Source organism: Phodopus roborovskii, unplaced genomic scaffold, assembly GCF_943737965.1.
Source record: "Phodopus roborovskii unplaced genomic scaffold, PHOROB, whole genome shotgun sequence".
NCBI classification, from domain to species: Eukaryota; Metazoa; Chordata; class Mammalia; order Rodentia; family Cricetidae; genus Phodopus; species Phodopus roborovskii.
In genome coordinates this window covers 12,265,552-12,285,553 of record NW_026126408.1, presented here as the reverse complement: position 1 = coordinate 12,285,553, position 20,002 = coordinate 12,265,552, and the positions used below count along the sequence as shown (strand labels likewise).

The 20,002-nt window shown below is 47.9% G+C and overlaps 1 protein-coding gene across 1 annotated transcript; it reads right to left on the bottom strand.

The window, feature by feature from the left end:
• Positions 1-657: 657 nt before the first annotated feature.
• Fam166c (family with sequence similarity 166 member C) lies at positions 658-18,966 on the bottom strand. The gene is made up of 4 exons (XM_051181901.1): positions 18,850-18,966; positions 4,479-4,749; positions 2,814-2,926; positions 658-875 (listed from the first exon to the last, which is right to left on the bottom strand). The coding sequence occupies exons 1-4, from the start codon at positions 18,921-18,923 to the stop codon at positions 731-733; spliced, it is 603 nt and encodes a 200-aa protein (XP_051037858.1). The 5' UTR covers positions 18,924-18,966; the 3' UTR covers positions 658-730.
• Positions 18,967-20,002: the final 1,036 nt, after the last annotated feature.

Sequence of the window (20,002 nt, the reverse complement as noted above, 5' to 3'; positions counted from 1 at the left end):
CAAATCTTGTCAGTGCTGTTTCCTTACAGTGTGTGCTTGGGCAACTTTCTCAGCATCCTGGAAGTTCCACATCTTCAGTGAAGAGGGAGGTTGATGCTGTCCCCAGACCTTATCATAAGATCAATTAAATGACACCAAGGCTCCAGGGAGCATTCCTCACCATGTGTGAGGGTTATTTCATTGTCAATTTGATCGGACTAAAAAACACCCAGGGAGTTAGTGACATACACTTTTGAATGTGTCAGTGAGGTGTTTACAGAGTCAATTAACTGAGGGCGGAGATTGCACTTGGAATGTGAGCAGCACTATCTCATGGGTTGAACTCCCAGACTGAGTAAAGGGAAAAGGAAAAAAGACAAGAGCTGAGCACTGATACCCAGCGCAATTGTTTGGGAGCCATGGCACCCACTTACGAACATGGGCTGGGTGTTCTCAATTATACCGTGAAAGTAGATGTGAGGTCTCCTGCATGGGCAGCCTTGTGAGCTGACCTTTGTCAGACCCACTGGCCCCACCTACCGCAACTTGGGAGCAGCTGGGTGGCCCACAGCAGCTGGACACAGCATCTTAGTTTGAATCCCTTAGGTTTAGCTTTCCCCCAGGCACCTGGGATACCTTCAAGCATGCTGACAGGATCCAAAGGAGAGGCACATGGGATGGTTGTGGCTGAAGGTTTTATTGCAAGCCAGCCAGCCTGGTCAGGCCAAGGCTCCCTGGCATCAGCCTAGTTTCAGGCTCTGAACTCAAAGTAATTGTCCCTCCTTTGTCGCTCTTGTGAGGAGACCCTCTTCCCTGATGGGAAGGTCTGGTAGGTCTTCAGGTAGTCAGGGGACACTCTTAAAAGGTGCCATTTATTCTTCGGGCTCAGAGGAGGCCTGGGGGTGAGGATGAGGCCTTTGTCAGGCAAGAATGTCTGGTGGGGAGGGCCAAGAGTGTTCACCATAGCCCCATGTACCCACAATAGCTTTGTGGCCCTGTAGCCATTCAGCAGTGTGATAGCTGCTAAGTCACATGACTTGGGTATAGATTCAGGTACTATCTCTGGCTGTAAACAAACCCATGTAACAATGAAGTGCTGTTACTGTTGCCCAGTTGGCTTTGTTCTAAGTGAAGCTCTTCATACAAAGCACTTAATGAAAGGTAAAGGTTACAGGAGATGGTGGCTGCTGCTGCTGATACTGTAAAGGTGATGGTGGTGATGGATGGTGATGGTAATGCTAATTATGATGATGGGCAAGGTGAGGAAGGGGGCGGTGGTGATGATGGTAAAGATGGTGGTGAGGGTGATAGATGGTTAATGTGATGGTGATGAAGGTAATGGTGGTGATGGTAATGATAATTATGATGTGCAAGGTGACGAAGGTGACGATGATGAAGGTGATGGAGTTGGTGACGGTAATTATGATGGGTAAGGTGAGGAAGGTGATGGTGACGATGGTGACAATGGTGAAGATGGTGAAGGCGATGGTGATGATGATGGTGATGTTAGAACTCCAAAAAGACAGAGCCTCTCCAGGCTACAGAACTGACCACTGGCCTTCCCGGGGCTCTTAGGATTATCTGGGTCAGAAATGGCACTGTCGGCAGCACAGACTACTGGGTAATTCGGTGAAGAGCTATAAGGATCTGAAGATTCAAGAAGAACACATCTAGCAAGATCTCAGGAGATCTGTCCCCATGAACACACTGGCTCAGAACTGCCTCGTTAGAGAGTAGGTCACACTCAAAGACTGGGTTGACTGCAACAGACATGGGTCTCTTCCCAGACTGGGTCTCCAACCACCAGGCCACCTGGCACAACTCCTGAGCTCCTCGCCGGACTCAGCTTACCTACTTATCAACAGACCCACCTATGTCACAGAGAGGCGGTGAGACAGTGCCTGCACCATCTACCAAACTGTGGGAACAGTTGCTTTATCTACATCAGGATGTGGAGGCTGGGCTCTGTGAGGGGTTAGGAAGGGTTAGAAACCCCACACCTGCCCCCTGACCTCCTAACAGCCCCTGCTCACACAGAGAGGTGGGTTGTAAGAGTGGAGTGAGGAATGGGCTTGGAGTCCTGCTGGTTTTTAGCCCAGGGACAAGTCACCACCTTACCCCGCCCATAGGCACCTAGGAATAAGCATGTGACCCCTCAGATGGCAGGAGGGAGTGACACTGCCTGGCTCACCTTTCAGGGCAAAGTAGGTCTTCCCTGGAGGTGGGCTAAGACTCTCCCAGATAGCCCCAGTTGCGAGAGCTAGGGGACAACATGCTTTCTTGCATTTAAATTTTTTTTTACTTGGCTAGTTAGGCATTTAAGGTATTTTCAAGTCCTTGATGTGCAACTAGGTTCCCAGAACTTCCCAGACTGGGTGCCATAGGAGAGGGCTAGAAGGTGGGGGTAGCAAGTGGATGGCTTGGCTCTAGTCAATGTAGTGTCCTATTTAACCACCAGAGGGCAGCAGCAGCTCCATGTTTGGACTGGTTCAGCTTTGAGAGGGGGCCCTTGTAGAGGGAGCAGTGGACAGGTTCTCGCACAGGTTATGGAGCATGCCTCTGGTCAGGAAAACACTTTCTGATTTAGCCTACTTGCATTCCTGGCATTCTCCCTCCACAAGTTGTTGGACTTGGGCCCCTCCCTGCAATGCAACTGCCTCTGATGGCAGGCACTTCACATTAGGTTGCTAATTGGTTCTGAGTGACAGGGCTCTAGGGCTGGGTAAAGAGTGTGTGTGTGTGTGTGTGTGTGTGTGTGTGTGTGTGTGTGTGTGTGTGTGTGTGTGTGTGTGTGTGTGCATGTCCATGACAGAGAGGAAGATAGGGACACTCACAGGTCGGTGGGTAGGGGGTACCGGTCCAGCTCCTTCACAGGCAACACGAAGTAGGGAACACGGGGCACCGTGCCGGTCTTGTCCTGGTAGTACTTCCGCTGCTGCTGTGCTGTCTACAGCACAGCCAAAGAACACACAACAGGTTGTTGCTGCATCACCTGTTCCCGGCTATGCCTAGTCAGGAGTGAAAAGTCTCCCCCATACTCCTGCCACAGTCCCCAGGGATCGCCAGGACTCAGCTCAACTGCTAACCAGCTGTTGTCCTCTATGCCTCAGTTCCTCCTCTGCCCATCAGGTATACTGACACCCACATAGCAGTTTTGCTACAGTGAGTAAATGACACCAAGCGACTAAGAGAAGTTTTGAAATCCCAGCTAAACGTGTGCATGCCTATCCACTGCCCACACAAGCATGTTCTAAGCACACCTACCCATGTCCACACACACATGCCCTAAGTACACTTACTCATGTCCACACAATCATGGCCTAAGAACATCATTGTGCACACAAGCTCTGCTTCTCCTTCACTCCTGGAGCAGATGTGTCTGTGAGAGTTAAAATGGAGAGAAAGGCTACCGCTGGCACACTGGGATGGTCCCATGGCTTTTCGAGGCCTGAGATCATTGATTCATCCTGCCCCTGGGGAATATTCCTTACTCAGACAAGTCCCCTGCTCTGTTATCAGGCAGAATCTGTGGTCTGTGTTCTTCCTACCAGGTTCTGTTGGGGGGGGGGGTTATGAAGGAAGATTTGGAAGATACTGCTAAGAACAGGGCTCCTAGAGCTGGCATGAACTGAACCCTCATTCCAACCAAGGGGACAGGCCTGTGTGCCTGTGCCGTACTGGGGACACTTGATGAGTCAGAGAAACAAAAGTACCAGGTGTAGGTCCCTTTCATCTTCATATGTTCATCGGACCGTTTGGTCCAATCTGGGCTAAGGATGACCCGGGGCCTGTTCTTAGAGGAATGGGGACTGTGCAGGCTTAGTGGGTACCAGGAAATCTCAGTGGGGCCTTAGATCGTGTATGATTTTCCCTGGGGTTTGTTTTGGGACTTTGGGTAAGAAGTAAGCAAGTACCCTGTGCTGGCCAGTTTTATGTCAACTCATACAAGCTAAAGTCATTAGGGAAAGGGAAAACCTCAATAGAGAAACTGCCCCCACCAGTTTGGCCTGCAGGCAAGCCTGGGAGCCATTTTCTTGATTGATGGTTGGTGTGTGAGGGCCCAGATCATTGTGCTGACTCTGGTAGGTGGTTCTGAGGGGCCACAGACAGCAAGCCAGTGAGCAGCATTTCCCCAGGGCTTGTGCTCCAGTCCCTGCCTCCAGGTTCCCTTGGGACTTCCTTCCATAGTGGGCTATAATGTGGAAGGCTAAGCCAAATAAACCCTTTCCTCCCCAAGTTTCTTTTGTCATGGTGTTTATCACAGCAATAGGAACTAAGACAGAAACAAAGGGTTAAAAGACTAGATAGAGAGAGCAGAAAGAAGGGGTAGGGGCATCCCTGAAGATTCCCCAATTACACTGACTGTGGACTGAACAAGACAGGACTGCAGAAACCCCTGGAACATGGAAGGTCTCCTCTGGCCCTGAAACTCTGGAAAAGACACCTTCCACTCCCCCAGCCATCCAGTCCTTCCCAGGCTTTGGCTGTGGCCGGCTCACCTGGTAAAAGTTAGTGATCTCAGAGTTGCGCCTGATGTCCAAGTTGAATCGGGTGTAGGTGGGCATATGCAGCCAGCGATCCCAGTGCTTTGCTTGGCTGGTCAGCACCATGGAGGGATTAGGGGAGAAGAGGGTGGGAAAGCAGCCCCCACTGAGGACTGCATAGCTCTTCTCCAAAGCTGTATTTCGGAGGTCCTGGAAGTACTTGAAGGTGGTGGTGCCGTAAGGGGAGCCAAAGGAGGAAGCTACACCGGGGACATGGCCTTTATACCTGCAGTGATAGCGGGGGTGGGGGTGGGGGAGGATGCAACTTCATGACATCCATAGCTAGTTCCCAGACAGGCTCTTGGTAATTGACAAGATTCTTAAAGACCTCAGGTCTTTGGGGAAGGACACATGAACAGGCCTCTGAACTGCTTCCTTGGCACAGAGGGGTTGACTGGGTGGTTGTCCCCTAGACCATAGGCCTCTGAACCTCTCAGGGAGCCTACAGGCAAATCACCCGCACCCGGATCCCCCAGATCTCCGGGGGCCAGGCAGAAGAGTCTGGGCTCTGTTTAACCCTGGTTTTCAGTCGTCATCTCATTAATCTCATCGTAGGGGAGACAGAAGACAAGTTGGCGGGGCTCAGCAGTGAAATGCTGTGGGTGTTTGGTTTTCTGTAACACAGGCCTGGCTGGATCTTGTTCCTATGAACCAAAGGTCCCTAAAGGAGTTGCACCTTCAACTAAATTTTTTTTCAATACTGGGTAACTGATTTAAACTTCAATGTTTTAATCAAAGAGGCTGGAATTGGAGAGGTTGGAATGTTGCCAGTCCAGAGCCTAATCACATTCTATCTTGCGCTATCTGTAGCCCACTAAACAGCCATTCCTTACCCACCTTTGTGTCTGACCTCATATCCAGTGACTAGTAGGTAAAACCCTTTTGAGTGTATGAAATTGAAACTATCTTCTACCAACCAAAAGGCTAAGTAGGAATGTCATCAGACAGCATGTGGGGATAATAACAGAGGAGACTCCTTCGAGCATGTACTCAGTGGCCCCACCAAGGGTTTTAAAGTGCCTGGACTTAGGATTTTCTTTGTTCTATTACTATAAAAGCTTCATTGAACCATAACCACATCGGAACATGGTATTCCGGATAATTTAACGGTGAGTTCTGGACACACAGACACCCATATTTGGCTGTAGAACAAACTCCCTCCTCACTTTTGAGGGAGAGTTGTACTGTTGCTTTTAATTAAAACTTCTTTCCAAAAATGTCATCCACCAGTGCTGGATTTCCATCTTTTCCATCGGTCCCCCCTCCCAATCCTCCCCCTCCTCCAGATTGTGGTTTTCAGGTTGACATTCCCATGGCCTCACAAGATGCTTATTCAAGTGGCCTGGGGGCCCAGCAAGAGGGACAGAAGGTGTGCAGGCAGAAGGTCTTCTGGGATGGGAGACCCTCAGCTACATGGGGCTTACAGAGGGAAGCTGCCCAGCACATCAGACACAGCCCAAAGCTTTCCAGTCTGTACAGTCACACTATTGCCCTCCACTCCTCACCATCCGACATCCAATTCTCCTTCACGCTGCTGTCGAAATTGCTGATGACTTCCCTGCTGTTAGTGCAGAGGGCATCTCCCCTCCACCCTAGAAATGTCACTTTTGATTACCCTGTCCTTCATACCCACTTTCCTGATCATTCTTCTGAGTCTCTTCATCCTTTTCCACTCATCAGAGGGAGGAGAGAAAGAGAGAGAGAGAGAGAGAGAGAGAGAGAGAGAGAGAGAGAGAGAGAGAAGGCATACATGTGTGGAGGTTGAAGGTCAATGTGGGGGCAACTCTTCCATTGCTCTCTACCTGACTTTTTGAGACAGGATCTCTCACTGAATCCAGAGCTTACCTAGCTGGACTGGCTCTCTAGTGAGCATTGTGAACCCTCCAGACATCTAGTGCTTACGTTATTAATGTGTTCTGCCATACTTAGATTTTAAACTTTTATGTGGGTGGTAGGCAATTGGATTCAGACTCCCAGTCTTTGTCTATCGGTGAAGAGACACCACGATCAAGACATCTCTTATAAAAGAAAGCATTTGATTGGGAGCTTGCTTAGAGTTTCAGAGGGTTAGTCCATTGCCATCATGGCAGGCGCATAGCTCTGGTGCAGTAGCTCCGAGTTACACCCTGATCCACAGGCAGAGAAGAAGAGAGAAATACTGGGCCTGCTGTGGGTTTCTGAGGCCACAAAGCCCACCCCTAGTGATGCACATCCTCAGTAAGGCCACACCTACTCCAACAAGACCACAGTCCTAATCCTTCTAATCTTTTCAAATAGTTCAACTTTCTGCTATCTAAGCATTCAAATATATGAGCCTATGGTGGCTATTCTTATTCAAGTCACCACATTTCACTATGGCCACCATAGACTTGTAGCTATACCATAATGCACAATGCATCTAATCCAACTTGAAAAGTGCCTATAGACTTTCACAGTCTCAAGACGGTTTAAAAGTCCAAAGTCCAACTCTCTTCTGAGACTAAGGCAATCACTTAACTGTAGCCCACTGAGAAATCATAATAAAAAAGCAGGTCATATACTCCCAACATATAATGGTACAGAATATACAGTATCATTCCAAAAGAGAGGAAAGGGAACACAGTGATAATATACTGGATCAAAAAGCAAGACTTAAAACAAGCAGGGTAAACTCCAAATTCTTCATCTCCATGTCTGATGTCAAAGTGCTCTTCAGATCTCCAACTCCTTTCAGCTTTGTTGATTGCAACACAATTTCTTTCTCTTGGGCTGGTACCACTCCCTGTCAGCAGCTCTTCCAGACATCCTGCATCTCTGACACCTCCAACATCTTGAGGTCTCCAAAAAATTCAGGCTTTACCTTCATAGCTTCACACAATGGCCTCTCTGGACCTCCATGCAGGGACAGCCCTAATGTACACCTGGCCTCAGTAGCTTTCCTTGGCTGTGGAGGGGCTAGAACTTGGTCCTTTTGTTCAATTACATGTGTATCAGCTCTCTGTTGTTGATGGATTCCTCTCCTGCTTAAACTTTCCTTTAATTCCATTTCACAGCCTCTTAATGGCTGGCATTCCTTTGGGGTCTGTTCTGACACACAGCCATGGCTGTAACCATAATCTAACTTCTCACTCCTACTTTGTCCAGAAGTCTGGTCTTAACTACATAAAGAGTTCTCCCTAGCTGTCCAGGTGAAAATGTAGACATCTACCTCCCTCACATCCAGTCAGGCAGCAAGTTCTACCTGTATCACTAAACCTCAGTCATATCTCCTTCATTGAGACATTAACCATTGGTAGCATCATTGGTCTCCTAACTGTACTCAAACCTCTGCTCCTTGAATCCATTCCCACAGTCCAGACCCTGCACTGCCCAACATCAAATCCTTAGTGAAGTAGTTAAAAGCTCTGCCTACCCAAATCTCAAGGTCACCTGACATCCCAAGCCTAAGGGGCACTGAGATTCTATAGGTGTCATGCTCCCTTGCTACCTATGACCTCTCTCCTCTTTGCCCCCTTTTCCTGGGTTCTTATTCTGTCTCCCAAAATCGGAATGTCAATCTTTTCATTCCACTCCCTCCTGTCCCTGGTCATTGCCCACCCCCCACTCCCACCCACGTTTTTTTTTTTTTTTTTTAAACAGTATCTTACTATGTAGCTTTGGCTGATTGGAACTAAACTGGCCTTACACTCAGATATCTTCCTGTCTCTACTCCCTGAGTGTGTTACCATGCTCTGCCTCCCAATACTAAATGGTCCCTTGAGACCTGTCAAATAACACGCCTATGAGCTTCTCCCTCTCCTAGTCTGAATGGGTATCTGTTCCCTTAGCACCCTAAGATCCCCTCCATCACCTGCATCCCTTTCTGTGCTGTTCAGATCGCCACACCTCTTCATGCACTCCACCAGATAGCAAGCTTCTCAGATGTGGGATGGGTTCATATTTTACCTATCAGAGCACCTGGTTCCTCATACCTGGTCTGGCACATGGTATGTGGGGAGAAAACAAGCTGTTTATTAAACAGATAAAATGATGAACAGATAGAATATCTACAGTAATGGTGATGGGCACAGTTGAATCTGTATTAACAAACACCAGAAGGTCAGGAACTTCTAATACATGCCCTAAGACAACAACCACCCTTCCTGAGAACTGATGTCCAACCACACACCAGGGCAATCCCAGTTGAGTCCTGATGATACAAGGAACTACCACTTGTCTGTTTCCACTTTCCAGACATTCATCCTGCCCCAAGGGTTCTGTGTCTTCAGAAGTCCCCTTGGGCCTCTGCCTCCTTAACACCATGTGTAGGCCTAGCATTAGGCAGTAATACATGATTTCCTTCCCTGTATCTTCAGGAAAAATGCAAGAAAAATTGTAAGAGTGACAGACAAGCATGCTGGTTGCTTTCCATTGTGGTCAAAATATCTCAACTCCCTCAGGTTCCTGGTACTGTCATGCCTACCAGTGGGCCTGCCTGGGATCTAGCAGCAAAGATATGCCTGAGTCAGAGCAATATGCAAAATTAGCACAGAGATGACCATGCTAGGAGAGCGTCACTGGCTTCACAGGTCTCTCTCCAGCCCTTCCCTCTAGTCTGACCTTGTGGGCTCTTGATGCTTTTTTATCCACTTCAGAGCCCTTTCTTCTGGTCCTCCTGGACTTCCTGCTGACAGCCATGCCTCCTCTGATGCAGAAATTGAGGGCTCAGGAGTCTTTGTTACCTCCCCCCTGTGAGCCTTCGTGTCTACCTTGGACACTTACAAAAGACAGAATGCTCCTCTCTACCATAGCTTGTGCCTTCCTGGGTCTGGGGTCTACCTTTCTTGCCTCATTGTCAGGTCTCTCCTGTTCTTCAGCCTCTGTCCTTCCTCCCAGACATCTTTAATCTCTCCTCTCTTCACTTCTGCCCTCTGCCTAAAGACATGCACTAGTCTTTTCTAGACTGTGAAGCTTTGTAGGAGACTCTGCTGCCTCCCACGTCCCACCCTTCCTCTTCCTTTATGTCTCCATTTCTCTAAGGAATGACACGGAACTTTGTTTCTTCAACCTGGTCCTCCTGACTTATCTCAGTCCCACTTCTGTCTCACCACTGAACCATAAACCTCTAGGTTTAATCAAGGCCATCCAGGGCCATCCAATGTCTTTGGCTCATGTTGCCCCTCTGCTCCATTTGTACCAATGACGATCCCTGTTTGTAAGGAAGCAACTCTGAGAAGCAGAAGCAGAGTTCCTGAGATGTCTCATGCTGTAGAGGAAGCCTCCTAAAAATGTAGATTCAGTAAGCTGCAAAATCAAAGACAATAGGTGTGAGAGGGAGGTATTGCTTCATCTTTCCTTAGTCCCAGTGAAACTGGAGCTCCATGACTCTCTTGCTGCTATGTTATGGGGGACAGGCATCTGCGGGGTGAGTTGACTGTGAATGTTGGACTGCTTGTATAGCACCTTTTCTTTGGAAGGAGGGATGCATGCTTTGACTTGCCATGCCAGAAGCTCCAATTAAATGTTTTCCTTACAAGAATTGTCATAATCATGGTGTCTCTTCACAGCAGTAGAAACACTTAACTAAGATGCCACACCAATAAAAAAGAAAAGAATGGAGGGAAGGAACAAGGCAGGGGAGAATGTGGGTTGTAGAGAACGCTCACACAACCTGAGACTACCAGTCAAGTAGCCATTCAGACCTTTCTTAGCATGAGGATGTAGAAAGCAAAGTGCTCACAGGCTCTCCCTAAAAGAAGTGTTCCGTGACAAACACCCTGCCAAACAAGGGGTGACTCAAAGGAACAGCTAAGTTCAGTCAAGCAGAGGCTCTGTGAGAAGGAAGGCTGGTGATCTTCCAACCTATTCACGAACACGGCTAGGAATAGCAGCCAGGTGAGTGCTGCTTGCGGAACAGAAGCAAATGTTATAAAACCTGTCAAGGTAAAAATAACTTGAGCAACCAAAATTGAGAGGTGGGTGGAGGGGAGACAGGAGCACACTGAGAATGTCTCTGAACAGTCAACCATGCCATGGAAAATGGAAACACCGTCAAAAGTACATGGCATAATGACTCTCAGCCTTTGTTGGCTTTTAGTTGCTCTCTCCCTGCCCACACCCCCCAACCCCCACACACCCAAGGATCTGGGAGGGATTATTATCTTTTTCTGATGAGTTGACATTTATCTGAAGTCTGCCTGGTCTTTCCTTTTATTTCAGTTTCCTTCTCTTTCATCCTAGTGAGATTAAATTTCACACTTTCATTTTGACATAGTAAATAAGGTCTAATTGCATTTTTTTTTTTTTTTACAAAATGGCTTTTATGTGACTTCACATCTGTCCTTCATCTGACCCATTTTTCAGACCTCAGGTAGACTTCACCAAACGTTAACTTTGGGTGTTGGACTTGGGAAGACTTACTGCTTTCTTCTTTGCACATGCATTTGAGAGAAAGAGACAGAACAAGAACAAAGAGAAGTACAAGTCACCTTTCTGGGAACCTACTGTATGGTGGCACAATACTAGGAGGTGGGAGACACAAGCTCCAACTCTCAGACAGAAGTAATAGTGTCATGAGGTTGTGTCCTGTCTGCCATGCCATGTAGGCAACCAGCAAGGACCAACTCCAACCCAAGCTGGACCACGGTCAGGGTTCTTGTGAAAGGCCAGGAGAGAACCACAAAGCAGGGGATTGGTGAGGTCTGGTGGAGGTTCAGCACTAGTCATGTATCATCTTGGTATTACCCAGGGCTCTCTTTTCAAGGATTGGCTCCTTTGGGGGGGACATACCACCATGGAAGGCTTCCATCTCCTGAGCACTGATGATGCCTGCTCCATTTCCAGCCCCAGCTACTCAGCCCACAGATGTTCATGCTCTGTTCCACACACAGGGAACCTGCCCGCTTCCCCTCTCGCCCAACATAATGGAGCCCTTGTTAACACCTCCTCATCCAGAAAACATGGTCTGCTGTTTCTTCTCTCAGATCTTCTCACAGATCTCCCTCAATCCTGCTTATACAATCCCCAAATTCTCTCTCTCTTCCCCCCTCTGTTTCTGTCTCTCTCTCTGCCTTCCTCTCTCCCACAACTATGCTCAACTAAGACAACCTCAATTCTCCTAGAGTCGTTTCTCATCCAAGTCCCGCCCCCATATCTCATACCCTCCCCCACCCACCACCACTGTAGCCTCTGTCCAGGTCAGAGCAATCTCCTTCACCATTGGCCACTTCCCTCTAGACACCCAGGTCTAGCAGAAGTATACACATAGTCATGCCCTTAGTCTCTGATGCCATCAGTATCTACTCTATCTGCAGGGCTGATCTTCTGCCCCCAGGGACTTGCCTCCTCATTTAGGAAGAGCCAATACAGAGTTGCCTCTCTGACCTCACCCTGTACCTCACATGGATGTTTGCCATTGGGATTATCATCCTCACATTCAGACTCAAGTCCACACATATCCTGGTTAGTATTTTGTTTTGTCAATTCAACACAGCTATAGTCAGCTGTGAAGAAGGAACATCAACTCAGAAAATGTCTCTATCAGATTGTCTATAGGAAAGACTGTGGGGTGAAAGACAAACTAACAAAGAAATGAAATGAAACCCAAATAATTGGAATGCCAGGTGGAATTTGCTAACCACTGGCCCTGAGATAGCAGGATACCAAGAATTCAAACTGCCCCTCCTTTCTGTGAGTCAGCAGGTGGTGAATAGGGTCCTTAAGAAACAAAGAGATAGCTGTAACTCCGGTTTGCCCAGACAAGATTAATTAGCACACCCTGAGGCCCTAAGGGCCTGACCCTAATAGCAGCAAGACCATCTGGCCTCAAAGGGTCATGAACAGAGGGTCATACCCCCTCCCTAAGCTTGTGGGTTTTGCCTTTAAAAACACCTGTGCCTGGAGAATGGTGCTTCTCTCTAGCCTGTGTGCTGAGGGAGCCCATTTGCGCAAATGTTTCCTGTTCATTAAAGCCTCTTGCGTGTTGCATCAACTGGACTGGCCATTGAGCTCTTGGGGGTACCGACCGAAACTAGGAGACTCCTCATTCTGAGGGTCTTACAGGGTCATTTTTTTTTTTAAATGAGTGATTGATGTGGGAGGTGCCACCCAGGACAGGTCATCCTAGGTTATATAAGAAAGCAGGCTGAGCAAGCTATAGGACAAGGCAGTAAGCAGCATCCCTCTATGGTCTCTGCTTCAGTACCTGCTTTCAGGCTCTTGCCCTGCTTGAGTTCCTACCTTGGTCTCCCTCAGTGATGGTGATGGACATTGATGAGATCAGTAAAGGCAAACAAACCCTTTTCTCCTCAAGCTAATTCCAGAGGTGAACTAAGCCAGCACGTGTCTGCCTCTGTGCTTCTTAAGACCCCACACTCAATCCATGCTCACAGGAGGAGAGGGGAGTCCAGATCACTGGGCAGTGTCCCTGGCCTGTTCTGAAGGGAGTTCAGGTTTCTAGAGGACATGAAGCATCCTGCCCACAGGAAAAGAAATGAGACTTGCCCTTAGGATTCTTCTCTTCACCACCCCCAAATTCCCTGCCAGGCTCCTCCTCTGCTCCCTGCCTCCTACCTTCTCTGAATGCCAAGACATTTGCATCCCAATAGAATAGAAGCCCCCTCCTCCGCAACTCTCTCAAGTTCTGCCAGCCTTCCCTTCTGAATTCACAGCTCTACCAGGTGCATGCCTGTGCACACATTCTCATTATTTAGCACTCAGAGGACACATTCAGAAGATAGGTATGTGTCCCTTGGCTGCGTCTGGATGTGTGGGCTTTTCAGCAGACCCTGTAGGGTTCCATAGTAGAACCTTCTGCTGCCCTGTTTCTGTTGGCCCTGTGACCTAGGGGAATGGCAGTGGCACAAGCTCATCTCCCACCCACCCCTTCTGTCCTTCCCCACTCATCTGCCCCCATGTTTCTCTATTTACCTGTACACAGTTAGGAGATGCTGAGCGAGGCTCCTGGGCCAATACCACAAATGGATTCTAAAGCCCATTGTGGATCACTATGTGTGCAGGGAGCAATCCCATCCCTGCCTCTTAAGAGCACTAGCTGGCCCCATAGCTGACATTAAAATTAATTACCATGAGCATCAGGGATCCCTTGAGCAGCCTTATTAACTAATTAACTTGCTGCATTCAGCTGTTCCCATTCCGTGAACAGCCTCTTTTCTGCTGTACCTTCCACTAAGGATGGAGCTGATGGCTTCCTCCCATCCCACCCCACCCCCAGCAGGACCTGCGAGGGCTTCCTGCTGCCTGTGGAATTAAGAAGAAAGCAGGCTAGCTCCTAGGGGGAGGGGTGTCCTTAGCTGTGGGCCTGTGTAAGAGATCTTGCCAGCCTTGTTCTTAACTTTCCTGTTGAAGCTTTCCCACACTAGCCAAGTAGACTGCTGCTTTGAAAACATAGAACGGTTTTCTCTTGGGTCAGCCGATCTGATAGGATGGGCAGAAGCCCTCCCATGGTTCTTTACTATTATCTGTGTTAAGTGTTCCCCAATAAACGCCCATTTATCATAAAAAACAAACAAAACAAAACAAACAAAAACAAAAAAAACCCATAGAACCCCCAGCCCTTGCTTTTGCTCAAGCCCTCCCCTCCATCCAGAGGGCTCCTTCCCCTCTCTCCCCTGTGATCTTATCTGCCTTTCCAGGTGATGTCAAGTATACCCTTTCTCTTAAACAGTTCTGTGAATTGAACCTAGGGTCTCATGCATTCTCAGTAAGTTGGGAACTAAATTCCCAACCCAAGTACCAAGTATTCTCATTCCAGGGAAGCCTCTACTGATTAATCCCTGGGCCCTGCTCACCCTCTGTCCCTTTGTTCTTTGACCTATTCACTTTCTATTGTTTTTGAACTGGTCTGACCCCTTGGAATATTCTTTCTACTGCTCCTGTCTGTGATCCTGCCATTCCCACCCAATAGGTGTTCTGTGTTTATTGGACTGAACTGACAAATGGGGGCTCATTCCTCTGGGAAAAGAGGAGACCCTCTGATATGTAGCCCCCAGTTCCCAGGTTCCTGATGCTCTGTTCTCGGGAACTCCTTAATGCCCCAGCTTGTGTGGAGGCATCAGCTTCAGGCTGAGACCTGAGGAGATGACCTTGGGGCTGAGGTGAGGGAACCACCCTGGAAAGAAAGATAAATGGCTTGCCAGACACCCCAGCAAATGAGAACAGTTTTCCACTGAGGAGGGCCCTGAGATGGGACTTCCTGAAGGGCAGAGACTAGGAGAGTGGGGTTTCAGAGTCTGATGTCTGCTTGAAGGCCCCCTGCCTCCTGCTCATGAGGCTGGGACAAGGCTCACAGAAGATAGCTATGTGCTGGCTTGAGTCAGACCCTACAGCCTAAGGTTGAGCTGTCAGAAGTACACCAGGAAGGTTGCACACTGGGAGAATCCTTTTTAAAAGGTGTTTACAATGGTGCCTGCCCTATCACAAAGTCCTCATCACTGGGGTCGCCTGGGAGGGTGAAAGACCTAATCCTTGTGCTTAGCCAACCAATGGCATCAGAACCTCTCTATGTGTGGTTCAAGGAAGAACACAAATGAAAGCTCTCAGATCCAACACCCATGCCCACACCAGTTTCCTACTCCATGGTGGACTGGCCAACCATGGAGGCAGCACCTCATGTGCTAGGCTTGCCCTGAGCACTGCCCGACCGCACCTCCTCTGTTTCACCTCCTCATTCTTGATCAAGAAGCCATAGGCCCCAGGGAGCTGGCAGGGGAGGGGATGGGGTGCTGGGACTCCCTTCATCTGGCCTCAAATGACTGGTTGCTAAAACATCAGAAATGTGGCTGGTGTTTAAAAGGCTAGTATTGAAAAAAAAAAAAGAATAAATAGCTAATGTAAAAAAACTGAGTTACTTAAAGTCGTGATTAAGCAAATGGGATGAAAAAACTAAGTAAGTGTGCGAACAGTCATCACGCATGATCATATTATGTGTGTTCTCTAGTTTTTACCCACTGGACTTCACAAGTGCAGACACAGACAAGCCTCCTCTTCCAGGAGGGTTTATTTGTTGAAAAATCTCTGGGTATTGACCTTTCCATATTTGATTTCTTCCTATAATATGTACTTATAATGTTTAACTTATAAATTATGTACAACTAGAAATTAGCAATACCTAATGGTATAATGGAATAATTATAACAATATACTAATAAAAACTATGTAAAGCTTTTGAATTATTTGCCTCTGGAAGTTTCTTTTCTTATTTTCAGACTGAGGTTGACCTTGGGTAACTGAAATTGCTGAAAGCATATACACTATGTACTGATGTCACCACACACCTTCTTAGCTTTAGAGCCACCATGGCAACATCTTTGGTTTTTGTTTGTTTTTTCAAGAGAGGGTTTCTCTGTGTAGCTTTGGAGCCTGCCCTGGAACTAGCTCTGTAGACCAGGCTGGCCTTGAACTCACAGAGATCTGCCTGCCCTCTGCCTCCTGAGTGCTGGGATTAAAGGCATGTTTCACCAACACCCAGCTTCAAAGGTTTCTGCCACAGATCCAAGTGAATGCTATGAATTCATGCTTTCTCCTCTGGAGTGAACTTCAAGAAGCAGGCTGGGCATGAATGAACATACAGAGAGCCAGAGAAGGTAGTACCCACACCTGTCCTGCAAGCAGAGGGCAGGCTCTCACAGAAGCTAGTCTTATCCCTTAAAAAGGCTTATAGTCCCAGGGCCTCTGATCTAAGAATTCTCTACCCAGTAAAGTGTGGCACCTAAAACAGGTACATAGAGATAGTATTTACTATCTACAGAAGGTGCCTGGACAGTGTGGCACTTAGGAACAGCAAGAAACAAAAGGCCATTTTGATAGTCATCTGACCAGACAGACATCATCATCATCACCATCACTATCATCCTTATCTGGTGCTGCCCCCTGTAGCTTCAGGCTATAAACACAGCAGTGTTCTAACAGTAATAGATAACAGGTACCAAGAACAAGGTTTTGTGCATATTGGCGGTTTCCCTGCCTTTTAACTTGCACGCATTGTCTTCATTTAGTAGATAAGCTATGTAGAGCAGAGTGGGGATAAAGAGCTTCCTCCAGGTAACAAAATGATGGGACCCTGATTCAACCCCAGGCAGGCTGGCTCCAGCATCCATCTCTTGCCTTCTACTCTGTTCCCTCTCTGCCTAGTAAATGGGACCTGTGATGGGCTCCATGAAGGCTCAGGGTAGATGTTGGGATAAAGCAGACTATTAAAGTCACAAGGGTATGTGGCATGGCCCTGGGAAAGAAGTTCATTCCTCCTCTTGGTTGCTATGAAGACCTTTTTGTTTATTAATTTTAGAGTACTGCATGTGCCATGGCTGGTGTGTCAGGAATAGGTTTTTCTCTTTCCTCCATGTGGGTCCCATGTATTGAACTTGAGTCATCAAGTTCCTTTACCTGCTGAGCCATCACACACTGGGCCTTAGAGACCTTTATACAGAGGGCATGTAAAGGACCTATCACAGTGTGAGCCTAGTACTTGGGGAGTTATGGTGTTACTGTCAGGCATCAGAGACCTGGCTCCAACTCAGCTCTTATAGTCACCAGCAAGGGCTCATGCATAGACCCCCAGGACCTCCATGTCCATATCTGAAACAGCGAGGAGGTAAGCTGTGAGACCTGTGTGGTCCTAACCAACACAAATATTTTCTGCCTGCAGATAAGACTACAAAGGAGGTGATTACTGTTTGAAAAAGAACAGAACAAATAATAATTATCCAAGAGAGGTAGAGAATCCTGGATTCTTTCATTAAGTTAGCAGAGTTGCCAGTGAGGTGTAGCAAAACCAGCTGTCTTGTTTCATTCCTTGGTTCATGGTGACTTTGAAGGAAAGCATCTCTCTTACAGAAAGATCATGACAAGAAAGCAGTCAACACGGGCTTAGCTGCTCAGCCTAGTCCAGGCTAGTGAAGCCCCATTTATGGCCACCGGTCATCACTATTTCTAAAGGCATCATGGGATAGGAGGCGCACTCAAGGGAACTGTAGACAAGTGGTAGGTTTAGAGAGGCACTGTGGGGGCTGCCCTGAAATTACAGCTCCTACAACTTCTAGAGTGAGGGAATTATGGGATAGGGCCGCAGGCACACCAGGCCTTGATCTGAAGACAGCAAAGAACTAAGGGTATGTTAGCAAAGGCTCTTCCAATAAAAGTCTGTGGAGGCTTAAGAAAAATAAAATATCAGTTTATCAAGCCAAACCTCATGACAGACATCCAGCATATGGTAAAAAACACTGCTAGCCATGGCCACAAAGATGTATTTGAATTAAATCTTAGGTATTTACATGAGAGCCAGGCCTGGTGCCACAGGCTTCTAATGCTGGCACTTGGAAGGCTGAAGCAGGAGCATCAAGGGTTCAAGGACAACCTAGCCTACCAAAAGAGCATACGGTCAGCCTAGATAACTTAGTGAAACCCTTTCTCAAACTCTAAAGAAAAGAAAATCTAAATAGAAGGCTGGGATCCCTCAAAGGCAATCTCTCCCCTATTTGTCTTTATTTTCCCAGGATCCAATATAACACCTGGCACATGCCCCATGAACACTCAACGTCTTTTCTAAGTGAAGAAAGAATGAATAGGCGATCCCCAAGGCAAGCTGATCCAACACTCCTGGCTTGCCCTTGGGAAATCAGCTTTGTCTGGTGGCAGCCAAAGTCTTTTTTTGAGCTGACTGAACACCAGAGAAAGGTCCTGTACACAGAGCGTATGGATGGAAACTGGAGCCCCAGACTCTGGTTGCAGCCACTTCAGCGTGTATTGTTTCTGAAAATGATGGTAACAACAGCTCCTCCATGCCTTGCTGCTTCTGCTGGAAAGCTACTCATTCTGTGCAAAATGTACTGTGTTCTGTTGAGGCTTGTGGTTTTCATCTTGCAGTCTACTCAGTTTGCAGAAGAGAGTATGTGTAAAAGTCAGGTGGATAGTGTACTCTACCAACTATCAAATACTGCCCTGCCAAATTCTGCCAGCCATGCCCACCCAGCCTCAGTTCCTCCTTCAATCCACAAATACTAATATTCCTGGAAAAATCAAGCATGCTCCCCTGTTCCTCCCCATGTTGTTTGTAAGCCAGGCTGCTGCTCCAAACAAGTATGCTTTCATCTCCTCCTTCTCCATCTCTCTGGCCCCGTCCATAGCAGATGGTATCATCCTGGGTTAATTCTCAGCCATTAGCTCCTCCAGCTCCATTACCTGCCACTACCTGTTACAGCAGAAAGCCAAGAAAGAAAATTGGCCAGGTGGGGTCCCTCAAAGACTCCATATTGAGAAGGCGGAGCCTCAGCGTCCCATCAGGTGTGTACAGTAGGGAGGAGAAGGGCTCTGAACGGCAAGTTCAGGTGTGCCAGGATGCCTGACGACTTACCCGGGCATGAGGGCGGGGGGCACGAAGGTGGCATTGAATTCGGTCATTAGTGTGCCCGCGCTTCGGGAGGCCATTGTGGGGTGCTGTGAGCCCCGGCGCTGTGGCTCGGCTCAACCCCGTGGTAAACAGCCAGCTGGTCACCCGGCAACCACATGCCTGGCAACCCGAGTTCGTTCTGGGACAGTGATTCCTCTTTGCTGTATGCTAGATAGCTTCTCTCGCAGGCCTGAGAAGATGTCCTCCCTGTCCCCACTGTGTGGCTCCCCCAAGTCTCCCTGACATCCAGCCTAGGTGTTCATATCTACAGTGCTCACATACGGTGCGGCCATGAAAAGGCTAGATCGCTTCTGAAGAGACCCTCGGTAATCCAGTTTGGACCACTATGACGCCCAGGGCTCCCTCCATCTTTGGAGCTCCAGGAAGTGTCTCTGTGATGGGTCACATTTGATGCGTGGTTTCCCAGTCCTGTCATTTCACCGTTCCTCATTCATTTCTTCATTACACGCTCCTCTCTCCCTTTGAACTTCCTTTTCCCACATTCCTCAGAAAGGGGAAGCTGTGTTTGATGATTTGTACCTGTAATCCCATCTTCAGAAGCTGAAGCAGGAGGATTGCTAGTTTGAGGTTAGCCTGTGCAACTTGGTAAGACACTGCCAGGAGTAGAGGAGGAGGGGCAGGAGGAGGCGAGGGAGGGTAAGCATGTTTGAATTTAGAATATCCCTCACAGGCTATTTTGAGCCTAGAATCTTATAGGAGATGGTCCCTGTCTGGAGTGAGTGGATTACTAGGGGCCACCCTTGGAAAGTTATGCCTTGGCCCCTGGTTCTGGCTTCACTTTGTTTTCTGATCACTAAGATATGAATGGAGCTATTCTTCTGTGTTTCCCCAATATGCTAGATTGAAACTGTTGTCTAAAATAAAGCCTGGCTCTGCTAAATTGTTTTAGTCCATTATTTTGTTTGGGTAATGTGGAAGTAAAAGATTAAGTGTGTGGTTCAATTTGTCTCAAGTACCACAGTTGGTTCTGCATAGGGATCTTCAGGGTTAGGTTTCCCTCCAGCCATCAAAGTGCTAAAGTCCACATAATGTTTGCTGTACATAAACCATCTCCCTCCACAAGGCTTTTCCATAGGCAAATCTAGGTCCCATCAAG

What these genes read in the sequence shown, in the direction of transcription:
- Fam166c (XM_051181901.1), bottom strand. Translation starts at nt 18,923, where the DNA reads ATGGCCTCCCGAAGCGCGGGCACACTAATGACCGAATTCAATGCCACC. An exon ending in AGATCACTAACTTTTACCAG is followed by an intron (nt 2,927 to 4,478) that starts GTGAGCCGGCCA and finishes GCTGTGCTGTAG; the next exon opens with ACAGCACAGCAGCAGCGGAA. An exon ending in TACCCCCTACCCACCGACCT is followed by an intron (nt 876 to 2,813) that starts GTGAGTGTCCCT and finishes CCTCACCCCCAG; the next exon opens with GCCTCCTCTGAGCCCGAAGA.